Source organism: Tursiops truncatus, chromosome 7 (assembly GCF_011762595.2).
Source record: "Tursiops truncatus isolate mTurTru1 chromosome 7, mTurTru1.mat.Y, whole genome shotgun sequence".
NCBI lineage: Eukaryota > Metazoa > Chordata > Mammalia > Artiodactyla > Delphinidae > Tursiops > Tursiops truncatus.
Window position 1 is genome coordinate 26,826,040 of NC_047040.1, and position 22,604 is coordinate 26,848,643.

The 22,604-nt window shown below is 37.5% G+C and overlaps 1 protein-coding gene across 3 annotated transcripts in view; it reads right to left on the bottom strand.

The window, feature by feature from the left end:
- The window catches only part of UNC80 (unc-80 homolog, NALCN channel complex subunit), a 238,834-nt gene that overhangs the window by 103,905 nt on the left and 112,325 nt on the right, over positions 1-22,604 (bottom strand). For 2 of the 3 annotated variants that reach the window (XM_019938890.2, XM_019938888.3), the window contains exons 25-27: positions 16,052-16,185; positions 10,546-10,711; positions 2,119-2,219 (exon numbers count right to left, since the gene is read on the bottom strand). In XM_019938890.2, the coding sequence (XP_019794449.1) occupies positions 2,119-2,219; positions 10,546-10,711; positions 16,052-16,185 (401 nt within the window). Of the gene's footprint in view, positions 1-2,118; positions 2,220-4,172; positions 4,377-10,545; positions 10,712-16,051; positions 16,186-22,604 lie in introns of all 3 variants that reach the window. The other variant, XM_033860390.1, reaches the window with a different exon arrangement.

Sequence of the window (22,604 nt, forward strand, 5' to 3'; positions counted from 1 at the left end):
TGAGGTACCAGCCAGCCCTTTATCTGACCCTACCAGGAAGTCAGATTAAAATCAGAGGAGATGGAGACATTCCATATCTAAGATCAATAATAGTGCTGGCCTCTTCAATAAGTGGTGCTGGGAAAACTGGACAGCTCCATGTAAAAGAATGAAATCAGAACACTCCCTAACACTATACACAAAAATAAACTCAAAATGGATTAAAGACCTAAATGTAAGGCCAGACACTATCAAACTCTTAGAGGAAAATATAGGGAGAACACTCTATGACATAAATCACAGCAAGATCCTTTTTGACCCACCTCCTAGAGAAATGGAAATAAAAACAAAAATAAACAAATGGGACCTCATGAAACATAAAAGCTTTTGCACAGGAAAGGAAACCATAAACAAGACGAAAAGACAACCCTCAGAATGGGAGAAAATATTTGCTAATGAAGCAACTGACAAAGGATTAATCTCCAAAACTTACAGGCAGCTCATGCAGCTCAATATCAAAAAAACAAACAACCCAATCCAAAAATGGGCAGAAGACCTAAATAGACATTTCTCCAAAGAAGATATACAGATTGCCAACAAACATATGAAAGGATGCTCAACATCACTAATCATTAGAGAAATGCAAATCAAAACTACAATGAGGTATCACCTCACACCAGTCAGAATGGCCATCATCAAAAAATCTAGAAACAATAAATGTTGGAGACGGTGTGGAGAAAAGGGAACCCTCTTGCACTGTTGGTGGGAACGTAAATTGATACAACCAGTATAGAGAACAATATGGAGGTTCCTTAAAAAACTAAAAATAGAACTACCATCGGACCCAGCAATCCCACTATGGGGCATATATCCTGAGAAAACCATAATTCCAAAAGAGTCATGTACGACAGTGTTCATTGCAGCTCTATTTACAATAACCAGGACATGGAAGCATCCTAAGCGTCCATCAACAGATGAATGGATAAAGAAGATGTGGCAATGTATATATTCCATATATATTCCATATATACAATGGAATATTACTCAGCCATAAAAAGAAACGAAATTGAGTTATTTGTAGTGAGGTGGATGGACCTGGAGTCTATCATACAGAGTGAAGTAAGTCAGAAAGAGAAAAACAAATACCATATGTTAACACATATATATGGAATCTAAAAAAAAAAAAAGTTCTGAAGAACCTAAGGGCAGGATAGGAATAAATACGCAGACGTAGAGAATGGACTTGAGGTCACGGGGTGGGGGGAAGTGTAAACTGGTATGAAGTGAGAGAGTGGCACAGACATATATACACTACTAAATGTAAAATAGATAGCTAGTCGGAAGCAGCCGCATAGCACAGGGAGATCAGCTCGGTGCTTTGTGACCACCTAGAGGGGTGGGATAGGGAAGGTGGGAGGGAAATGCAAGAGGGAGGAGGTGTGGGGATATATGCAAATGTATAGTTGATTTGCTTTGTTATAAAGCAGAAACTAACACATCATTGTAAAGCGATCATACTCCAATAAAGATGTTAAAAAATGATAATAATAATAGTGCTGGCAGTACCCTGCCAACTGTGGATCTCACATCATGCTTCCCGACCTTTCTTTTCCTTTCTTTACACCCAGGTCAAACCTTGAACTGTAATCTGTGCTTGGGATTCCCTCCTGCCTGTGCCCTCTGGAGAGCCCTTTGAGGTGTGACCTTCATCATCTTAGAATCTCCGTGTCCTAGTTTACAATTTGATCTAATACAGACTCAAGACTGACACCATGACCTTGCTCTCAGCACTTGTGGTGACCTGTATAAAACTATCGTGATGCCTTGCCTTGTGTCACTCAGTCTCTCTTGACCACCAACCTGGCCTGATCCCTCAGGGTTTTCTTCCCTGACTTATACTGACTCACAAGCCAATTATAACAAAGCACCCTTGGTCTTAGATAAGCTTCAAATGAATATAATCCAGCAGAAACCAATCTTAGTGAGTATCCAGAGGTTCAGCTGAAATAAAAGCCTATAATGTTTCTAATAGGCCGAAATGATGGATGTTTTTAGTACAGTCTTTCATCCTACCTCCACAGATCTTCCCCAATGCCAAAAGAAATTGATCTCAGCGCTCTTTCTGAGATTCCTACTTACATGAAGCCATGACATGTTCCTGTGGTAATTTTCCTCCGTGCTGGCTGTACTCATTCCCTCTGGCTCAATGCTGGGCTCACTTGCACTCCAAGGACTCCCTTCTTCAAAAGAAAAATACCAAGAAAGGTTATACTGTTCTGTCTCCCTGGAGAGCATGTTGCTATGGTATAGTGGTCCATGCTTTTGAATCCTAGGGCAGACTACCATGGCCAATGGGTTACAGGGCATAGCATCGGCTTTAGTGGAGTAATATTAATAGGAGCTGTTCCCTTCACCACCAGCTGAACTGGCAATTACAAAGACATTTATGATCTCTGTTATGGTGGCTTCCATTTTGAGATATGGGAGCAGAGAAAAAGAACAGAGTCAAGTCCTTGAATTGCTGAGATGAGCAAGTTATTGGTTGAGTGTGCCCAAATCCATTCCAGACTGCCCAGACCTCGCAGGTGTAGTTAAGTAGGGACACCAACCAACCTGCAGTGGCCACAAAGGGTGCTGCTACCTCCACTGCTGCTGTGACTACGGCTAGTGCTACTCCTCTTAACACCACCTGGCTTTGCTATCAGAGCTATTTCAAAGATGGGTGGTGCCTTGGAAAGACTAAGGGAATTTGGAAGTAACTGTGCCCAACTGTGGACAACCCTTTGTCCAAACTCGTCTCTGTAGGAAACTGTGAAGGAGACATGTCACAGGAATTCTCTACTTAGTATACTAGATAACAAAGCTTTGTCCTCAAATCTACAAGCTTTTCTGGGTATTTTCTATGACAAAACTATGCTTCTAGCTTGGATAGTTTGACTTAACTGGCTAGGCTACGTTGATCAATTTAAATAATTAATTCAAATAATATTTTCCCCAAAACTAACTGATGATACTCTTACAGCTCAGGCCTGTAACAAAAGATGTCGTAAGGTTTTTTCTATTGTCTCCTTAAAAAAATAAGCTGAATCTTAACTAACGCATAAATTAGCTATTTTCAAAGGCAAGGGTGGGTAGGTGTAGAAACATTTTCTATTTTAAACTCTCCTTGATTAAATATACTCAGCTTCTGTTTCAGCAGGCTAGATTGATAATTTATCCACATTTCCTGACTGACTTCTGAAACAACTTACTTAGAAAGAAGAGTTTTACACTTTGGTTTTCATACAGCGACTGAAAGGCAAAGAATATGCACTTCAATTTTTAACCTAACATTTAAATTCTAGGCAGCTGGTGAGTCCTATCGGCAAGCCTGCTTAATCTTTTTCTTGTCTACTAAGATGATGATGAGAGCCCATAGGACTAACACATTTTGGGATTCAGAGTCTCTTTGGGTCCTATAGTGACAATCTACAGCTCTGATTGTATATAAAGCTTATTCTTAGGAGTTTAACATACTTTACTATCATCCCTAATTTATCTTTAGAGCATCCTTTCACAGTAGGCAAGGAGTACACAGAATTATTCTCACTGGGTAGCTGGGGAAAACAAATCCCTGAGAAGTTAAGTGACTTGCTGAAGGTCACTAATTGTTAGATGTAGACAATCTTTCCTTTCTGAAATTTTGGTTGTTTCTACTGGGAAATAGAGGCTTTAGTTTACAGAAGACTTTAAGCCAGCTATTCCCAAGGGAATATCTACATTTTTGCTTTAAAGGTCTTGACCAGAAGAATAAAGGCACAAAGATCTAGATTTCAAAAAACTGTCCTTGTCATTAAAATGTTTTCTTTCCCTACTGTAGACTCCATATGCTCCCTGCTCAAGCTGTGGTCCTTGAACCAGCAGCATCAACTTTACCAGGAAGCTTGTTAAAAGCGTAGAATCTCAGGCTCCCATCCCAGAGATGCTGAATCAGGATCTGCGTTTTAACAAGCTCCCAGCTGACCCTGTGCACAATAAGGCTGGAGCAGCCCTGCTCTGGAAGGCAACATAGCTTATGGACTAAACGAGTACTCTAACCTATGACTCTGCCCTCCATCTACTGATGTATCAGAAAATGGACTTGAGCTGTTTGGGGATTTGGTCTCTGTCTTCCTACCCCCCACGTCCCTGCACAGCCCACTCCTCTATGTTACCTAGGTCAGTGACAGTGTCCCTGCTCTGGGACAGCTGCAGCTTCTCAGCCTCAGACTCTGAGTCCTGCCGTGATAACTTGCTGCTCTTTAAGCTGCCGACCCGGCGAATGCTGGACAAGGAACCCCCCTTCTTCACCTGGAAACTGCGGGTTCCTTTAATCTGGAGCAGGCGGGAACCTCCTATCCTGATCTTCCTGCTGGGAACTGTATTAAAAGAATAAAATAGGGCTTTTTCCCCCTTAGTTCTCCCCAGCCAGCGTTAGAGCCAAGCTCTCCCCAACTTGTCCCTGAACAGCCTCCTCTCTGCTGGCCGGGGTGAGCAGCATGTCTGGACAAGGAGCTTCTCCCAAGCCCCAAGTCAGGCGGCTTTGTTAGGTGGGCAGGAGGCTGGGTCCACCACGAAGGGCTGGTGCAGCTTCTTTCTTGGACACACAGCTCATCAGTGCTGGGAACAACCTGCTCTCTCTTTGGCCCAGAATTCACAAGCATGAGCGCGCCCTCGCCACGGAGTCCTCCGGGACCGTTAGTACGTTCACACAGCATCATTGCTTGATTCAGCAGAACCACCAACCATTTGTTTTTGTTTTTCTTTTGAAATGGCACTGACAGACTTATGTGAGTTAGGGAAACCCCTTCATGGAAAATCCCTTCATTTGGGAATACCTCATTAAGAAATAAAAACAAGAGGCGCTTCTCTCTCCAACAGTCAGCAGTGGGTTCCACTCAGCTCCTCAGCAAAGTCACTAAAAGATGTTTGCAGTGGGGTGCTTTGGGTGAACGTGAGTGTGAAATGATTCCATTTTCAATGCACCTAATGATTTCATAGCATCCTCCTCTCAGTCAAAAGGTTGGGTGAGATCTGAGTCCAAAAGTTGCAACACCCTGAATCAACCTTACAGTCTACGTGAACCAAGAAGAACATGCATTACTCCTCTTTAGTGTTCTGGAAGAAACAGTCATCAGTGAGGAAAATAAAAGGGTAAAAGCAACACGTTCAACTTGAAACCTACATTTTAACCAAAAACATCCGTATTTCCCATAGTCATATCCACACCTTCTTTTTCTTTTGAGGACTTGGTGTTGTCACACATTGATATGGTAAGGGTGATTTTGAAAGTGTTTAGGGCTTCAAGTGATTATCAGGAAGGGGCTGTTTTTGTAAGGTTTCCTTCTTAAGACATGAACAAGATTTCTTACTAATTATTTAAGGCACAGCTATTAATATTTTAGTGCCAATCAGGAAGATTGCATTTTAGTCTCAAGTTTCTCACTCACAGGAGAGTTAGTCTGTGATAGAACTCATACTGCTCCGTAAAATGTTAATTAGTGCCATATAAAGGAGCCTAGATTCCTGTTGAATAATGTGAAATGTTTAATCTCTGATTTACTCGTATGACTGAGAAAGACTAAAATTATCACCACTCAGCTGGCAAAGGCTTCATGGAGCTCCGTGAACACATCTGGATAGAATTTCACATCTAGACAGAAATTCTCACAGCACAGTTGAATACATCCCACAAAGACCATAATGCTCTATTTTAGTTATAGCACAAAACTCATCCACTGTATTTTTCAGTGTTATTTTTAGGTATAATTGAGACTTTATGACTTATCTGAAATGCATTTGAAACTGAATATACTTATCATTTTTAATTACTATTAATACAATTTATGTCAAAAGAGATTGGGAAGTAGAGAAAAAGATTAAAGAAATAATTTAAAAATTTTTACAGAGGCACACTTTGGCATTCTTTGCCTGATTTCATGATATTTTTCAGCCTACAAGTACAGCAAAATAACCCCAGATTAATATGACATGAAAAAAAATTTAATTTTGAGAAACTGTTCTATCACCAAAGATAATTGGAGACATTTTATAGCACTGAAAAAAATAATGTTCAGAATTATGGCATTGGTTACAAAGGACATAACATAGTTAGAATTCAGATTTGGTAAAGTACATGAAAGACATCAGTCGAGATTCTACACCACTGAAGTTTAGCCTTTATGACAATGAGAACTAGTATGAAAGCAAAACAAATTCATCTGAATTAGATAAAACATCTCTTTTCCCTTTTCTCTTACACCACATATATCCATCAGCAAGTCCTGCTGATTCAACACTTCAAAATAGCGTAGGATTTTGAAAGCCCTGTCACCTATTCCCTAGACTAATATAACTACCAAACTGCTTGCTCTTACCCCCACTCTAACAGCTTGACTCATCTTTTAAATACATAAATCATAAATATAAATATTATATCGCTTTTCTGGTCAAAACCTGACAACAACTCTCAGACACATTTAAATAGAATTAAATTTCTAACCATATCTACAGACCCTATTTATTTGTCCTTTGCCTGACCCTCTCTCCTACCGCTCTTCCCCCAACTCATTCTGTTGCAACCTTGTTGTCCTTTTTGCCCTTCTTCACATGCTCCAAGTTCATTCCTGCATCGGAGCCTTGTTCTCACTGTTGTCTCTGTTTGGAAGACTCTTCTCTCAGCCCTTCACATGACTGGATCCTCAACATCACACAAGTCTCAGCTCAATGTCACTTAGGACTACAATCCTTCCTACTTCAGGTCGCTACCAATTCTCTGACCCTAACTTGTTTTCTTCATACTACTTATCTCTACTTGAAAGTCCAGAATTTAATGTTATTCACTATTAAGTTATTAACTATTAGCTAATCTAAACTAAAATACATGTGGGAAATTTTCCCTGTTCATTGCTGTATTCTAGGAACCTGTAATAGCGCCTGGTATACAACAGGTGCTCAGTATATGACTGTTGAGTGATCACACATGTCTCGGTGTCTGTATTCTGGAATGCCAGTCTTAGTTTGTATCTGGAATATGGATAAAATGATCTGACAGATCTTGCTTGGAGATTTTAGGCAGACATTTTTAGTTCTAAGGATTATTTCATGTTAGTTTTCCTTTGTAGAATCCAAATTGTCCTCAAGTTATTTCAAGAACTCACATTTTTAGATGTTATACAAACAGATGGTATGAAATTTTAAATAAAATTTTAATAATCTGAGTTAGCAGGGTCCCTATGGTCCCCATTTTCACATCAGCTTTAGCATCTGGTATCAGCTTATTGAAAGGATTAAGGAAGATTTAGGAATCTTCAGGAAGTTTCTTGCCAACTGGTAAAGGACATTTTATGAATATGTTCTCATTTTATCTATACTTTTAGTTTTCTGCTCCTAATTTATTAAATAACTTTCATGTAATTACATAGCCATTCTATGAGGAGAAAAATTATTAAGTATTTGTGTGTTTGAATATTAAAGGCAATTTACATAAATGATAATCATGAAATTAAAGTGTTCTTTAAAATTAATCTGAGGTTTTATTTTTTTAAATGGTGTAGAATTTACTCTGCTGAAATTTGACCATGTCAGTATTAGCAATTTTTATTTCAACTACTTTAAATAATAACTAACATAATAATTTTGAATGGGAAAAAATCCCTGTGGGATATGTTTAAAAGATGGGAGTTTCACAGAATCATGGACATAGAGAACAGAATGGTGGTTGCCAAGGGGTAGAGGGTTGGAGGAGGCATGGAGTGGGAGGCTGGGGTTAGCAGATGTAAGCTATTATATATAGAATGGATAAACAACAAGGCCCTACTGTACAGCACAGAGAACTATACTCAATATCCTATAATAAACCATAGTGGAAAAGAATATAAAAAAAGAATGTACATATATGTATAACTGAACCACTTTGCTGTACAGCAGAAATTAACACATTGTAAATTAACTATACTTCAATTAAAAAATATTGATAAAAAAGAAGGATGTTTCTCATCATATGCAGTCATCCTTGTCAGAAGTAGTAGTATTTGAACAAACCTTGACTTGATACCTCTTCATACTCAGAAACTGCTAAAATTTGGCTAATCCTTCCCGCAACATGGCTTCTGTTCACCATAAATTCAACACGATATAATTATTTGCATTTTTTAAATGCTGTGACAACAATCTGATCTTAAAATATTAAAAAATTTTTTTCAGAATATATCCATTCCTTACAACATTTTAAATATTTAAAATATGTTGTGTTTTCTTTATCTAGGGCTATTTCTTTTTTAAAAAACATATATATATTCTTTTTCAGATTATTTTCCATTATTGGTTATTACAAGATATTGAGTTTCTTCCCTGTGCTATATAGTAGGTCCTTGTTGTTTACCTCTTTTATATATAGTAGTGTGTATATATGAATCCCAAACTCTTAATTTGTCTCTCCCCCCCCCACCATCCCCTGTGGTAACCACGTTTGTTTTTCTATGTCTGTGAGTCTATTTCTGCTTTGTAAATAAGTTCATTTGTATCATATTTTAAGATTCCACAAATAAGTGATATCGTATGATATTTGTCTTTCTCTGTCTTCACTTAATATAATCTCTAGGTCCATCTATGTTGCTGCAAAAAGCATTTCATTCTTTTTTATGGCCAAGTAATATTCCATTGTTTGTATATGTATATATATATACATATGCATACACACACACACACACACACACACACACACACACCCCACATCTTCTTTATCCATTCATCTGTTGATGAACATTTAGGTTGCTTCCATGTCTTGGCTACTGTAAATAGTGCTGCTATGAACATTGGGGTGCATGTATCTTTTCTAATTAGTTTTCTCCAGATATATGCCCAGGAATGGGATTGCTGAATCACATGGTAATTATTTTTAGTTTTTCAAGGAACCTCCATACTGTTCTTCATAGTTGCTACACCAATTTACATTCCCACCAACAATGTAGGAAGGTTCCTTTTCCTCCACACCCTCTTTGGCATTTATTATTTGTAGACTTTTTAACGATGGCCATTCTGACCAGTGTGAGGTAATACCTCACTGCAGTTTTGATATGCATTTATCTAATAATTAGTGATATTGAGCATCTTTTTATGTGCCTGTTGGCCAAGCCTTCTTTGGAGAAATGTCTATATAAGTCTTCTGTAGGGCTATGTCTTTTGAGAATCATGCATTCCTTAAACTACCAAACATTTATGCAGTCACTGTCTGCAGAAAATATACCAATGGATAAAACTGTCTTTGACTCTTTTTACAAATATGCTGTTTTCTAGTGGAATTCATTAGAAAAACATTGAAGGATAACGAAACTTAAGAAAATAGAAAAATCAAATAGAGAAGTTAACAGTTTAAAGGAGCCTTTAAAGAGCAACTTAAAACTTTGCAATCTGTAACTCATATTTAGGATTTTCTGCATGGATTTTAATCGATATGCTCATGATACAGATTAAAAAAAACAATGGTGACAATTATTTATTGTGTCCTTATTAGGTATCTGGTACTGAGTTTATGTTTGACTTGCAATGTCTCTTTTAAAGCTTTCAACATTCCAATGTGGTAGGTGTTATTCATCTAATTTTACAGGGAAGAAAACTGGCTTAGAAGGTAAGCAACTTGGACAAGGCCACATAACTACTTTATTTCACCATTTTAAGATGCACATTTTTTTACATTTGAACATCTCTGAAATTGAGATTTGGCTTACAACTGATGACATCTTAAGATGACTAGAGCCAGGTGGCAGTTGGGACACATTTGCTATTGCTTGTGTTCATGTGAATATCTAAAGCACCAGCAACAAAATGTACAAAATGGGTGCCAGTGTCTTTTAAGTCCCAGGAACCAAATGATAGTTGGGTGGAGGAGTGGGTGGGATGGTAAGTCAGATGTGTTTGGGAACATTCCTGAAGCAGCGACTGAAGTAGGCTAGCTTCATACAGTTGCACGTTGGCTTGTGTAACTATCACCAATAGCTTTACTTCTTTTACAGATTCATTTAAGAAATGATGTGTTACTAACACAGAGGACATTATCACATATAAAAACACAGACACTGACAATTCTGAGTTGAAAAGTGATTAAGAATTTGATCTCTGAATTGAAGATGGTTTAGAAAACCTTTAACCAGTTTACCTGGCTGCACAAAGAATGATATAGACCGATAATAAAAATCTACATCTAATTACATCTGAAAGTCCTCTTTCAGTAAGAATAAAGCACAAATTAAGTGATAAGAAAGTACTCATAAGAGCTGAATGGGGAGTATTTTTCCTTTCTTATTGGTATATAAGATAATGGTTCATCTTACAACTGATGCCATCTTAGATTCAATGGGATATGGAGAATTGCTGAGACGGAATTAGAGTCTGACTGCAGAGTCCAACTCCTAACTAGCATGATTGCCTACCTCATTGAGTCAACAACAGTTTTGGACTTCTTTCAGTGCACAATTCTGCAGTTTAGACCCGAGACCAAATACCCCATGAGAAACCCTGAAACGTGAATTAATTTTTGCTTATCCATACCTTTCTTCTCCTCAACACCTGCATCTGATTTGAGGGTGTGGCTACTACTGTGAAGGGAATCTTTTGAGTCTTCATTTTCATCCAGGACACCAGCAAAGCTGATCTTCCTCTCATATCTGTGCCGGTCCAACTCAGGATCCAAACGAAGTCGGCAGCTCTCCAAGTCCTGAAATGTCAGTGAGGAGCACATGGATGCTGGCATCTCCCCAGCACTGCACTGGTCTTCCGGCAAACCTCCCTCCTTTTTTTTTTTTTTTTTTTTTTTTTTGCGGTACGCGGGCCTCTCACTGTTGTGGCCTCTCCCGTCGCAGAGCACAGGCTCCGGACGCGCAGGCTCACGGGCCCAGCCGCTCCACGGCATGTGGGATACTCCCGGACCGGGGCACGAACCCGTGTCCCCTGCATCGGCAGGCGGACTCCCAACCACTGCGCCACCAGGGAAGCCCCCTCCCTCCATTTTAAGCTGCACATAACAGCATTTAAACAGCCAAATTTCCCTCTATCTAATGCCAGGTTTAGACTGGGGTCATGAAAATGTCTTCCTTAATCCACAGGTTAAGGATTCAGTCTCACAAGACTGTCCCCACTTCAGACATCAGTTGCAAGGCCAAGTGGTCACCCGTGCTTCTAACCAACTGGTTATAAATTGAAGGTTCCAACAACACCCCTCCTCAGGTTCAATTAATTTGCTGGGGGGGGGGGCTCATAGAACTCGAGAAATATTTTGCTTACTAGATCACTGGTTTATCATAAAAGGATATAATCAGCAACAGCTAGATGGAAGAAATGCACAGGCCAAGGTATGGGGTGATGGTGCCAAGCTTCCATGCCCTCTTCAAGGGCAGCACACTCCCCAGTCTTCACGTGTTCACCAACCAGAAGCTCTCCAAACCCTGTTCTTTTGGGTCTTTATGGAGGCTTCATTACATAGGCATGATTGATTAAATCGTTGTCACCTGGAGGTGAGGGGTGGGACTGAAAGTTTCAATTTTCTAATTATTTTGTTGGTTCATCTGGTGACCAGCTGAACCTTAGGTAATCTAGAGGCATTCTACAAGTCACCTCTTAACATAACAAAAGACACCTTGGTCACCCTCCCGACTTAAGAAATTCCAAGGATTTTAGGAGCACTGTGCCAGAAACAGGGATGGAGACCAAACATATATTATCATAAATCACAATATCACACAACAAAAGTAGAAAACAAATACCAAGGTGATGTTGGAGTTAAATCCTTAGGATTAAGTAAAGTTAGCTCTGCAAACTGGTAGGGAAACCAGTTTGGTTTCCTCTTAAGAAACCTCAGGGGTAACGGCCAGAGGTTTAAAACAGGATCATGCGTTGGAGGAATCTCTCACTCTCTCTTAGGAGACTTCATGATCCCAAAACTGAAAATAAGCCTTGGGGAGTTTAAATATTTAGTAGGAGTTTGGCCTGTGAGGCCCCAGTGTAGACATTTGACCTGTTCTGTAAATGGAGACTCGCTCACGCTGAAGATCATAATTAATCACTAATCTATGAAGCGCTTTCAGACTTGATAAATGAAAAAAATATAAAATGCTAACTTTATTTCTATACAGCATTTTTTCTAATTATGACATAATAATCCCTCAGATTCAAGTAGTTTGAAAAACAAAAACTATTTTGAAAAACGCAGTTTGTACCAAGATTAAAATCTTATGCTTTTAACTATTATTAATAAATGAAACTTTAGACTCTACATATCGTTTCTTCTTTTCCCTTTGAATTAAGAACAGAAGTTATACTTTGGTACTCAGAAAATTATATCACATCTAGAAAAATAAGGAACTACATGGAGTCTATTTAACACTGTCAAAAAGTATTCTAGGAATATAATTGTTTCTCTGAAATTAATCCCTTTTAGGAAAAAAAATAACCTAACTACTTTCCATTTTGGTAGCCAAATTTAATTAGATAAGTTTCTTAGGTGGGACAAAAAGTAATAAAATAACAATTCTGATTATCAAAAGTAGTTCTCTCTTCCAACTTCTTGTATCTACTCGTCAAAATCCTACTTATCTTTCAAAGTTACATTCAAATGTGATCTCATCCAGGAAGGCGCTTCAGATTTTTCCAGTCCCTTCTTTGGCCAACCCTGGCCCTCTGCTCCTTTCTTAAGTGTGTTGTTTACGTGTCGGTTCTCCTGTTACAACATAGTCATCTCTGCATCACCCCCACTCCCACCTCTGCATCCATCACACCACCTTGCTCACAGCCTTACTCTCAAATATTCACCAGTCTACTCTTCATATATGTGAACTGTGCTTTGCTTCTGATTCTTTAACTTTAGGAGCATTTGGAATCCCGCAGTGTATTATTTATAACCTGACTTGTTAAATCCAGTTGATACAGTTGGTACAGCTTCTAGCACAATCTTGTACAAAAGCATCCAATATGTTGTTTTCCCTAATGAGTGAATATAGATGTACAGAGACTTCCTTACTGCCTTTTACTTTATTATTATGGACTCGTCTTGGCGTTGGATGGGAATTAATTTAATTCCATGTTGCTTGGTCATCAGTTATTGGTATTACTAATTCAACAGGAGAACATTTTAACAGACCAGCAGTTTTATAGACAAAATTCTCTAAAAAATATTTCTTTGTTTTCAAGTTTGGAAGTTAACAATCAGAGTAAAATTGATTGCTATGCTTTTTATGATAAATATTGTAAAAAGGCTTTTTCCTTTTTTAGATATTATTTGTATGGTGCACAAAAAGAGTGAATAAAAATGCTACCAGAAGTTGTTTTTTTGGGGGGAAAGCACATTAAGTTGCATCCAGGGATCTATCTGGGAAACAATTTGTTAAGTTGGTAAAAATATGGTTTTAGCAACATTTTAAACCCTTTTGATATCATTTTTCCTTTTCTCTTACTGTCATTCCCCACCAAACCAGTGAGTGGTCTCCTGCGATTTCCTGACCCTATCAAATTAACCTTTAGTTATTGTATTTTAGGCTCTTTTGCTTTCTCTTCCACACTTTGGATATAACTAGGACTTTTTTTTTTTTTTTTTTTTTTTTTGCAGTACGGGGGCCTCTCACTGTTGTGGCCTCTCCCGTTGTGGAGCACAGGCTCCGGACGCGCAGGCTCAGCGGCCATGGCTCACGGGCCCAGCCGCTCCGCGGCACGTGGGATCTTCCCGGACCGGGGCACGAACCCGTGTCCCCTGCATCGGCAGGCGGACTCTCAACCACTGCGCCACCAGGGAAGCCCATAACTAGGACTTTTTCAAGCAAACAAATATTTCACAGGGAAATCTCTTTTATCTTGGAAATGGCCTTATGACATTTCTATCAGAAAGACTTTTTCTTGGTAGAAAGTTTATGTTCCCTATCTTCTCCCATCCTCAAATCTCAGATCCCAGGATATTTATAGCTTCTAATGTGATTTTTCTGGCTTATACTTTTATTATTCTGTACATTAGGGTAGCTATTTATTTTTACTGCTGTTAAAAATGTTACTGAATAAAACATCCCAAAGATCTATAAATACTCTTACAGCAAGTGCTTTGTTAAAACTTTAGAATATTTCATTTTGATGGTATTTATGCTTAGCCTCTTAGATTCACCATTTAGTACAATTTCTTAAAAAAATATTTCAAGCATTTATAGTTTCTGTGTTGGTAAAAGTTTTATGATACTGTTTTTTCTACAATAGTTAAAAAAATGTGATTTGAGTTTTCTTTATCATCAACTGTAGTTAGATAGGTTAAACATGAGAAAGCATCTTTCCCATTTATTTTATAAAGGTCACATCCCAGTACAATATATGAACGTATACTTGACAATGAAAATCCTAGCTTAATGAATAAAAGATCTGTGAGACCTAGTTAAAGGCAATGAAAAATTTCTTCTTATTAACTGAATGACTACAGCCTCTGTTTTAGTTTAATTTCTTGGCATTTTCTCCTAGATAGCCAGTTGATTATACAGTCATTTTTAAAAGATTTGATTAATTTTCTTAAAAAATGAAATGTGTTACAATAATAAGGAATATTTAAACTATAGCTTTATAGTGATGAAAGAAAGAACAAAAATAAGTGACTCAAATTTCAAGATTCTTATGTTTTAAAATCATAATAGGTCAAAATGGTGACCGTTAAAAATCTGTAAATTTAAAAGTAGATGTGTTTCTGTGCTTTTATGAAGACTTTGATACAATTAGAATGTTGATAGAATAACACCAACAGAGGCCTACAGATCAGACTTGACTTTAAACTAAACACGTGTTAAGTGGCAGCCTTGATTTGATTTTATAGAACAGTCTCAATATAATAGTGAAGGTGACAATTCAGAAAAATCAATGTTCAGGATAACATGAAATTAAGTAAGGGCAGTAAGAAGAACTCTCTTTTTCAGTATTTAAAGGGTGCAGTTTCACAGGCCACATGTCGGTATGTTTCTCTTGAAAACATATTTTACCTATAAATATTTCCATTTTATGTTTTAGACTGTGAGGAAACAGGCTGTCCAGACATTGGAAAATCAGAGTTAGAGGCACTGCTCAGGAATACCAGAGCACTGACTTTTTTGTCCCGTTCCCTCCCCTACCTGCCCTCTGGAACTAGGTTATGGCCTTGTTCATGCTGAGTTTGGTCAAAAAAGCAGGAGAGCTGGTGGATTGTAAAATCCACCTAAATGGAACCACACAGATTGTTAGTGTACCAACTGTTCTGGTTGAATAGTGTAAATCTGTGTAAAGGGGGAAAGAAGAGAATTTGGTTCCTCAGCTCTAGTTGGATAATGCCTATGACAAAAGAACCACCGGAAACTTGGTGCCTGTTAGGGAACAAAGGGCCAAGGAAAATGGGCTCTGAGGTGTGCCTCTGTCCCAAATGCTCTGTGATGACTCCTGGCTCTTGTTAGAATTTGTATCCTAAGTTAAATAAATCAGACCCTGATGGTACAGGGGTGTGTGTGTATGTGTGTGTGCCTGTGTGTGTCTGTGTGTTTCCATGCGCGCGTGCGTGTGTGCATGCACACATGTTCTTTCTCTGCCTATCTGTATCCACAAGAAATACTGCAGAAATAAAATATATGTTCAGAGGCATTTACATGCTAAAGACTTGAGTCTTTTCGCCCTTAGTTTAAATGAGAAAATTCATTGGAGGCACATGAATTTATGAGTTGTTAGTATGAAAAAAAAATCTATCAGTGATTCCTGGAAAATGCTGGCCATTAAACTCGTAGTTTGCAGACTAAAGGAACCTGGAGGTTCTCAGACATTCCTAGGTTAACTGACAGTGATCAATCAAACATCTTACCCAGTGGTACCATCTTTAGAGATTTCAAGGTCAATTTTAGTTCTTTTGTTTTTTAATAGATAAAAGAGATTTTCTTTTTATATATGAAAATCCCTTGGTTGAATTTTTAAACTATGGGATACATTTGGTCATTTGGTATTTGAGGAAACTGTGAATACTCAAGTCTAGCCACATGGTTGGACTCTCCAAGTAGCCTCATTATTAATATGTTTTACGTACCATCAGAGGCTCAGTGCGTGGTCTGGGCAGGCAAGAAAAGGTCTCTCGCAGGAAGGTGGTAATCTCCAGGAGAAGCTGGCATGCTGCCATCTTCAAGGCAAAGGGGCAGCCACATTTAGAGGGGTTCACAGTACCTATGGAATGAAAGAGTTCTTTTACAAGCAAACAAACCAATAAAAAATAGAGAGGCACAGTTTGATGGACATAGCTACACATGTGTAAAATCAAATTGCATATGAGAATGTTACCTATACATGTCCAAAATGAAACTGCAAATGAGGATGTTTCCTATATACGTTCAATTTACCTGGTCCCTTTAGCATAATCTATGCATTACAATACACCTCTCTTTTTCTCCATTTTGCAATTCTATAATGAATGCCTCAGTATTAAAATGTCAATCAATAAGAATTAAATTATTCTCCCCAAGGCATCATAGAGTAACAAAATGCAGCTCCACTAGACTGGAAAGCCTTTTAATTAAAACAGAAACAGAAAGCAGTCCTGCCAGATTTTCATATCGTTATTCAATCAGATTTAGACAAGGTACAGAGCCATGAACTAGATTTGGAACTACAAAAATCCTGTCAGCTCACTTTGTGAAAGACGTCTGTCTTGATGTTCTTAGAGCAGTGAAGTTGTTTCAGCTTTAGCCCAGATGTGTTTCTGTAGCATAAACTAGGATTACTTACTTGGTCACCTCTATTATACTGTTTATACAAGTTAGCCTGTCATATTAAGGAACAGCTACACTAGAATACGCAAATATTCTCCTTTGCTTTGAAGAACACCAGTCTTTGAATAAGTAAAACATTGCATCCACCATAGACCAACAAATGGATTTTGCTCTAAAGGCAGATAATGGCCAAGGTGACACCAGAGACTTTTAAATCCTCAGGCATAGGTCTCAGATACACGACATCACAAATCATGGAGAAATATATTGATTACTTATCAGTGTTCAGAAAAGAAGACCAAAGTCATGCCTCTCATAAAAGAAACAAAATAGTTATCTATTTCCAATGACTCAACTTATCACCAATCATTATATCGTTACATATTAACCTTCCTAAAAATATCTCTAAAATACTTCCTGTGTATTTGGCTTTCTTAATTGAATATAATATATAATTCATGGTTTATATTGATAGTAGGTAGAATTATGGTCTTTCTGAAGATATCTGGCTATTTCTTCTCCATGAAAACCATTATATTTTCTACAGAGGTACTATGTGGCTGGGAACATTGCCTCTTATTAAGAATGAAAACAACAAACTCCTCTAGAATTTCCAGACTGATACTTACTTATACCATAATTATTTTTAAAATGCAAAATAAGCTATGTATTGACTTGAAAGTGGAACTAAAGCAGACATTCCAATCTTATATTCAGTGGAGGCTACATGACTCTAGAAATTGCCTAGATTGCAACTGTTTTTAAAAAATAATTGAACACTAGATATTTAGTATAAACTTCCAGATCTGTCCTTGCAATCCTGAGGATATCATTTAGATTCTTCTGGTCAGTCCTGTAGACGATGAGCTTGGTTTTAGTCCAGGCTCTCTCATAACTGTCATCTGAAATATTGTTATAATGAACGAGTATTGACTTATAAATAACCTCACCAAAAAACCAATATACCATGCATATCATATTGGCCAATGATACTTATGTGGTCTCATGGAGATGTGAGATCATTTTGGCCTATGAAGATACATCCATCTAAGGTTGCTTTGGCTCTTCTCTGTTCTGAAGGACCCCTAGGAGATCCAGGGCAGTTTGGGGATATCTCCTGGCAGGCTTAAACTAGGTTCTGTGACTTCTGGATAATCTTCAAGTCCTCTTACAAATCAGACCCAATACTATGAGTCATTCTAGGATAGCCTAGACTCTTATGAACTTGAGGGAATCTTTGGGGCCAACTTCCATCATTACACTAAAAGACTAATGTCAGAATTTGGTATTTTGTCAACAGCTAAGTCAAGAAGATTTCTCTGATTTGATATGGGCTGAGGAAGAACAAAATGATGAAAAAATGCAAAAAAAATATTACTGGTATGAAAGTGGAAAAGAAGACAATATGTTTTCTGTTATTATTATATAGTTCTGTCCAATGTTATATTCTAGCCATCCTTTTACATTTCATGCCTATAAGGATGAAGTAGGTTTGGCATCACTTAACTAAGGACAATCCATAAGACATCATCAGGGAGTCTGAACTTGAAACCACTAAGAAAGGTCAAAAGGTAGAGGCTTCAATGTCTTCATCAGATAACAATATTAATTCCAAAACTGTCCTGACATTTGATATTCCATAAAAGGCAGTGGTACACATACACACAAGCTTATATGGTATAGAACACACATATGCACAAAATGGTGCTGAGAAGGAGGTTCAGGAATCTCTTCATCTCTATTCGTCTATGATGGGACTCAATTACACTTTTAATAAATAAGTACAATACATCAAACATTCACAGTTGTAATAATCTGAATCTTAATATTTTAATTTCATGTTAAATATTATAATATAGTCTGATTAAATATTTTAGCGATTTGAGAAGCTTTTCACGTTTAATTTTATTCGCTCTACCACTTTTTAACGTTTATTTATTTACTTATTTATTTATTTTAACATCTTTATTGGAGTATAATTGCTTTACAATGGTGTGTTAGTTTCTGCTTTATAACAAAGTGAATCAGCTATACATATACATATATCCCCATATCTCCTCCCTCTTGTGTCTGCCTCCCACCCTCCCTATCCCACACCTCCAGGTGGTCACAAAGCACCGAGCTGATCTCCCTGTGCCATGAGGCTGCTTCCCACTAGCTATCTGTTTAACATTTGGTAGTGTATATATGTCCATGCCACTCTCTCATTTCATACCAGTTTACACTTCCCCCCACCCCGTGACCTCAAGGCCATTCTCTACGTCTGTGTATTTATTCCTATCCTGCCCCAGGTTCTTCAGAATATTTTTTTTTTTTAGATTCCATATATATGTGTTAACATATGGTATTTGTTTTTCTCTTTCTGACTTACTTCACTCTGTATGACAGACTCCAGGTCCATCCACCTCACTACAAATAACTCAATTTCATTTCTTTTTATGGCTGAGTAATATTCCATTGTATATATGTGCCACATCTTCTTTATCCATTCATCTGTTGATGGACACTTAGGATGCTTCCATGTCCTGGTTATTGTAAATAGAGCTGCAATGAACACTGTCGTACATGACTCTTTTGGAATTACGGTTTTCTCAGGATATATGCCCCGTAGTGGCATTGCTGGGTCCTATGGTAGTTCTATTTTTAGTTTTTTAAGGAACCTCCATATTGTTCTCTATACTGGTTGTATCAATTTACATTCCCACCAAGAGTGTAAGAGGGTTCCCTTTTCCCCACACCCTCTCCAGCATTTATTGTCCATAGATTTTTTGATGAGGCCATTCTGACTGGTATAAGGTGATACCTCATTGTAGTTTTAGTTTACTTTTCTCTAATGATTAGTGATGTTGAGCATCCTTTCATGTGTTTGCTGGCAATCTGTATATCTTCTTTGGAGAAATGTCTGTTTAGGTCTTCTGCCCATTTTTGGATACAGTTGTTTGTTTTTTGGATATAGAGCTGCATGAGCTGTTTCTAAATTTTGGAGATTAGTCCTTTGTCAGTTGCTTCATTTGCAAATATTTTCTCCCATTATGAGGGTTGTCTTTTTATCTTCTTCATGGTTTCCTTTGCTGTGCAAAAGCTTTTAAGTTTCATGAGGTCCCATTTGTTTATTTTTGTTTTTATTTCCATTTCTCTAGGAGGTGGGTCAAAAAGGATCTTGCTGTGATTTATGTCATAGAGTATTCTGCCTAAATTTTCCTCTAAGAGTTTGATAGTGTCTGGCCTTACATTTAGGTCTTTCATCCATTTTGAGTTTACTTTTGTGTATGGTGTTACGGAGTATTCCAATTTCATTCTTTTAAATGTAGCTGTCCAGTTTTCCCAGCACCACTTATTGAAGAGGCTGTCCTTTCTCCACAGTATGTTCTGGCCTCCCTTGTCATAAATTAGATGACAATATGCGTGGGTTTATCTCTAGGCATTCTATCCTGTACCATTGATCTATATTTCTGTTTTTGTGACAGTACCATACTGTCTTGATTACTGTAGCTTTGTGGTATAGTTTGAAGTCGGGGAGCCTGATTCTTCTAACTCCGTTTTTCTTTCTCAAGGTTGCTTTGGCTATTCGGGGTCTTTCGTGTTTCCATACGAATTGTAAAATTTTTTGTTCTAACTCTGTGAAGAATGCCATTGGTAGTTGGACAGGGATTGCCTTGAATCTGTAGATTGCTTTGGGTAGTATAATCATTTTCAAAATGTTGATTCTTCCAATCCAAGAACATGGTATATCTCTCCATCTGTTGGTATCATCTTTAATTTCTTTCATCAGTGTCTTATAGTTCTCTGCATACAGGTCTTTGGTCTCCTTAGGTAGGTTTATTCTTAGATATTTTATTCTATTAGTTTCAGTGGTAAATGGGAGTGTTTCCTTCATATCTCTTTCAGATTTTTCATCATTAGTGTACAGGAATGCAAAACATTTCTGTGCATTAATTTTGTTTGCTGCTAGTTTACCAAATTCCTTGATTAGTTCTAGAAGTTTTCTGTTGGCATCTTTAGGATTCTCTATGTATAGTATCATGTCATCTGCAAACAGTGACAGCTTTACTTCTTCTTTTCTGATTTGGATTCCTTTTATTTCTTCTTCTTCTCTGATTGCTGTGGCTAAAACTTCCAAAATGATGTTGAATAATAGTGGTGAGAGTGGACAACCTTGTCTTGTTCCTGATCTTACAGGAAATTGTTTCAGTTTTTCACCATTGAGAATGATGTTGACAGTGGGTTTGTTATTTATGGCCTTTATTATATTGAGTTAACTTTCCTCTATGCCTACTTTCTGGAGGGTTTTTATCATAAATGGGTGTTGAATTTTGTTGAAAGCTTTTTCTGCATCTATTGAGATGATCATCTGGTTTTTCTCCTTCAAGTTGTTAATATGGTTTATCACACTAATTGATTTGAGTATATTGAAGAATCCTTGCATTCCTGGGATAAACCCCACCTGATCATGGTGTATTATCATTTTAATGTGCTGTTGGATTCTGTTTGCTAGTATTTTGTTGAGGATTTTTGCATCTATGTTCATCAGAGATATTGGTCTGTAGTTTTATTTCTTTGTGACATCTTTGTCTGGTTTTGGTATCAGGGTGATGGTGGCCTCATTGAATGAGTTTGGGAGTGTTTCTCCCTTTGCTATATTTTGGAAGAGTTTGAGAAGAATAGGTGTTATCTCTTCTCTAAATGTTTGACAGAATTCACCTGACAAGCCATCTGATCCTGGGCTTTTGTTTCTTGGAAGATTTTTAATCATAGTCTCAATTTCAGTGCTTGTGATTGGTCTGTTTTTATTTTCTATTTCTTCCTGGTTCAACCTCAGAAGGTTGTGCTTTCCTAAGAATTTGTCCATTTCTTCCAGGTTGTCCATTTTATTGGCATATCGTTGCTTGTAGTAATCTCTCAAGATCCTTTGTATTTCTGCAGTGTCAGTTGTTACTTCTCCTTTTTCATTTCTAATTCTGTATGAATTTGAGTCTTCTCCCTTTTTTCTTGATGAATCTGGCTAATGGTTTATCAATTTTGTTTATCTTCTCCAAGAACCAGCTTTTAGTTTTATTGATATTTGCTATCATTTCCTTCATTTATTTCTGATCTGATCTTTATGATTTCTTTCCTTCTAACTTTGGGGTTTTTTTGCTCTTCTTTCTCTAATTGCTTAAGTGTAAGGTTAGGTTGTTTATTTGAGACGTTTTCTGTTTCTTGAAGTAGGACTGTATTACTATAAACCTCCCTCTTAGAACTGCTTTTGCTGCGTCCCATAGGCTTTGGGTCATCGTGTTTTCATTGTCATTTGCTTCTACGTATTTTTTGATTTCCTCCTTGATTTCTTCAGTGATCTCTTCGTTATTAAGTAGTGTATTGTTTAGCCTCCATGTGTTTGTATTTATTACAGATTTTTTCCTGTAATTGACATCTAGTCTCACAGTGTTGTGGTTGGAAAAGATATGTGATACGATTTCAGTTTTCTTATATTTACCAAGGCTTGCTTTGTGATCCAAGATATGATCTATCCTGGAGAATGTTCCATAAGTACTTGAGAAGAAAGTGTATTCTGTTGTTTTTGGATGGAATGTCCTATAAATATCAATTAAGTCCATCTTGTTTAATGTATCATTTAAAGCTTGTTTTTCCTTACTTATTTTCATTTTGGATGATCCGTCCGTTGGTGAAAATGGGGTGTTCAAGTCCCCTAATATGATTATGTTACTGTCAGTTTCCCCTTTTGATGGCTGTTAGCATTTGCCTTATGTATTGAGGTGCTCATATTTTGGGTGCATAAGTATTTACAATTGTAATATCTTCTTCTTGGATTGATCCCTTGATCATTATGTAGTGTCCTCCTTTGTCTTTTGTAATAGTCTTTATTTTAAAGTCTAT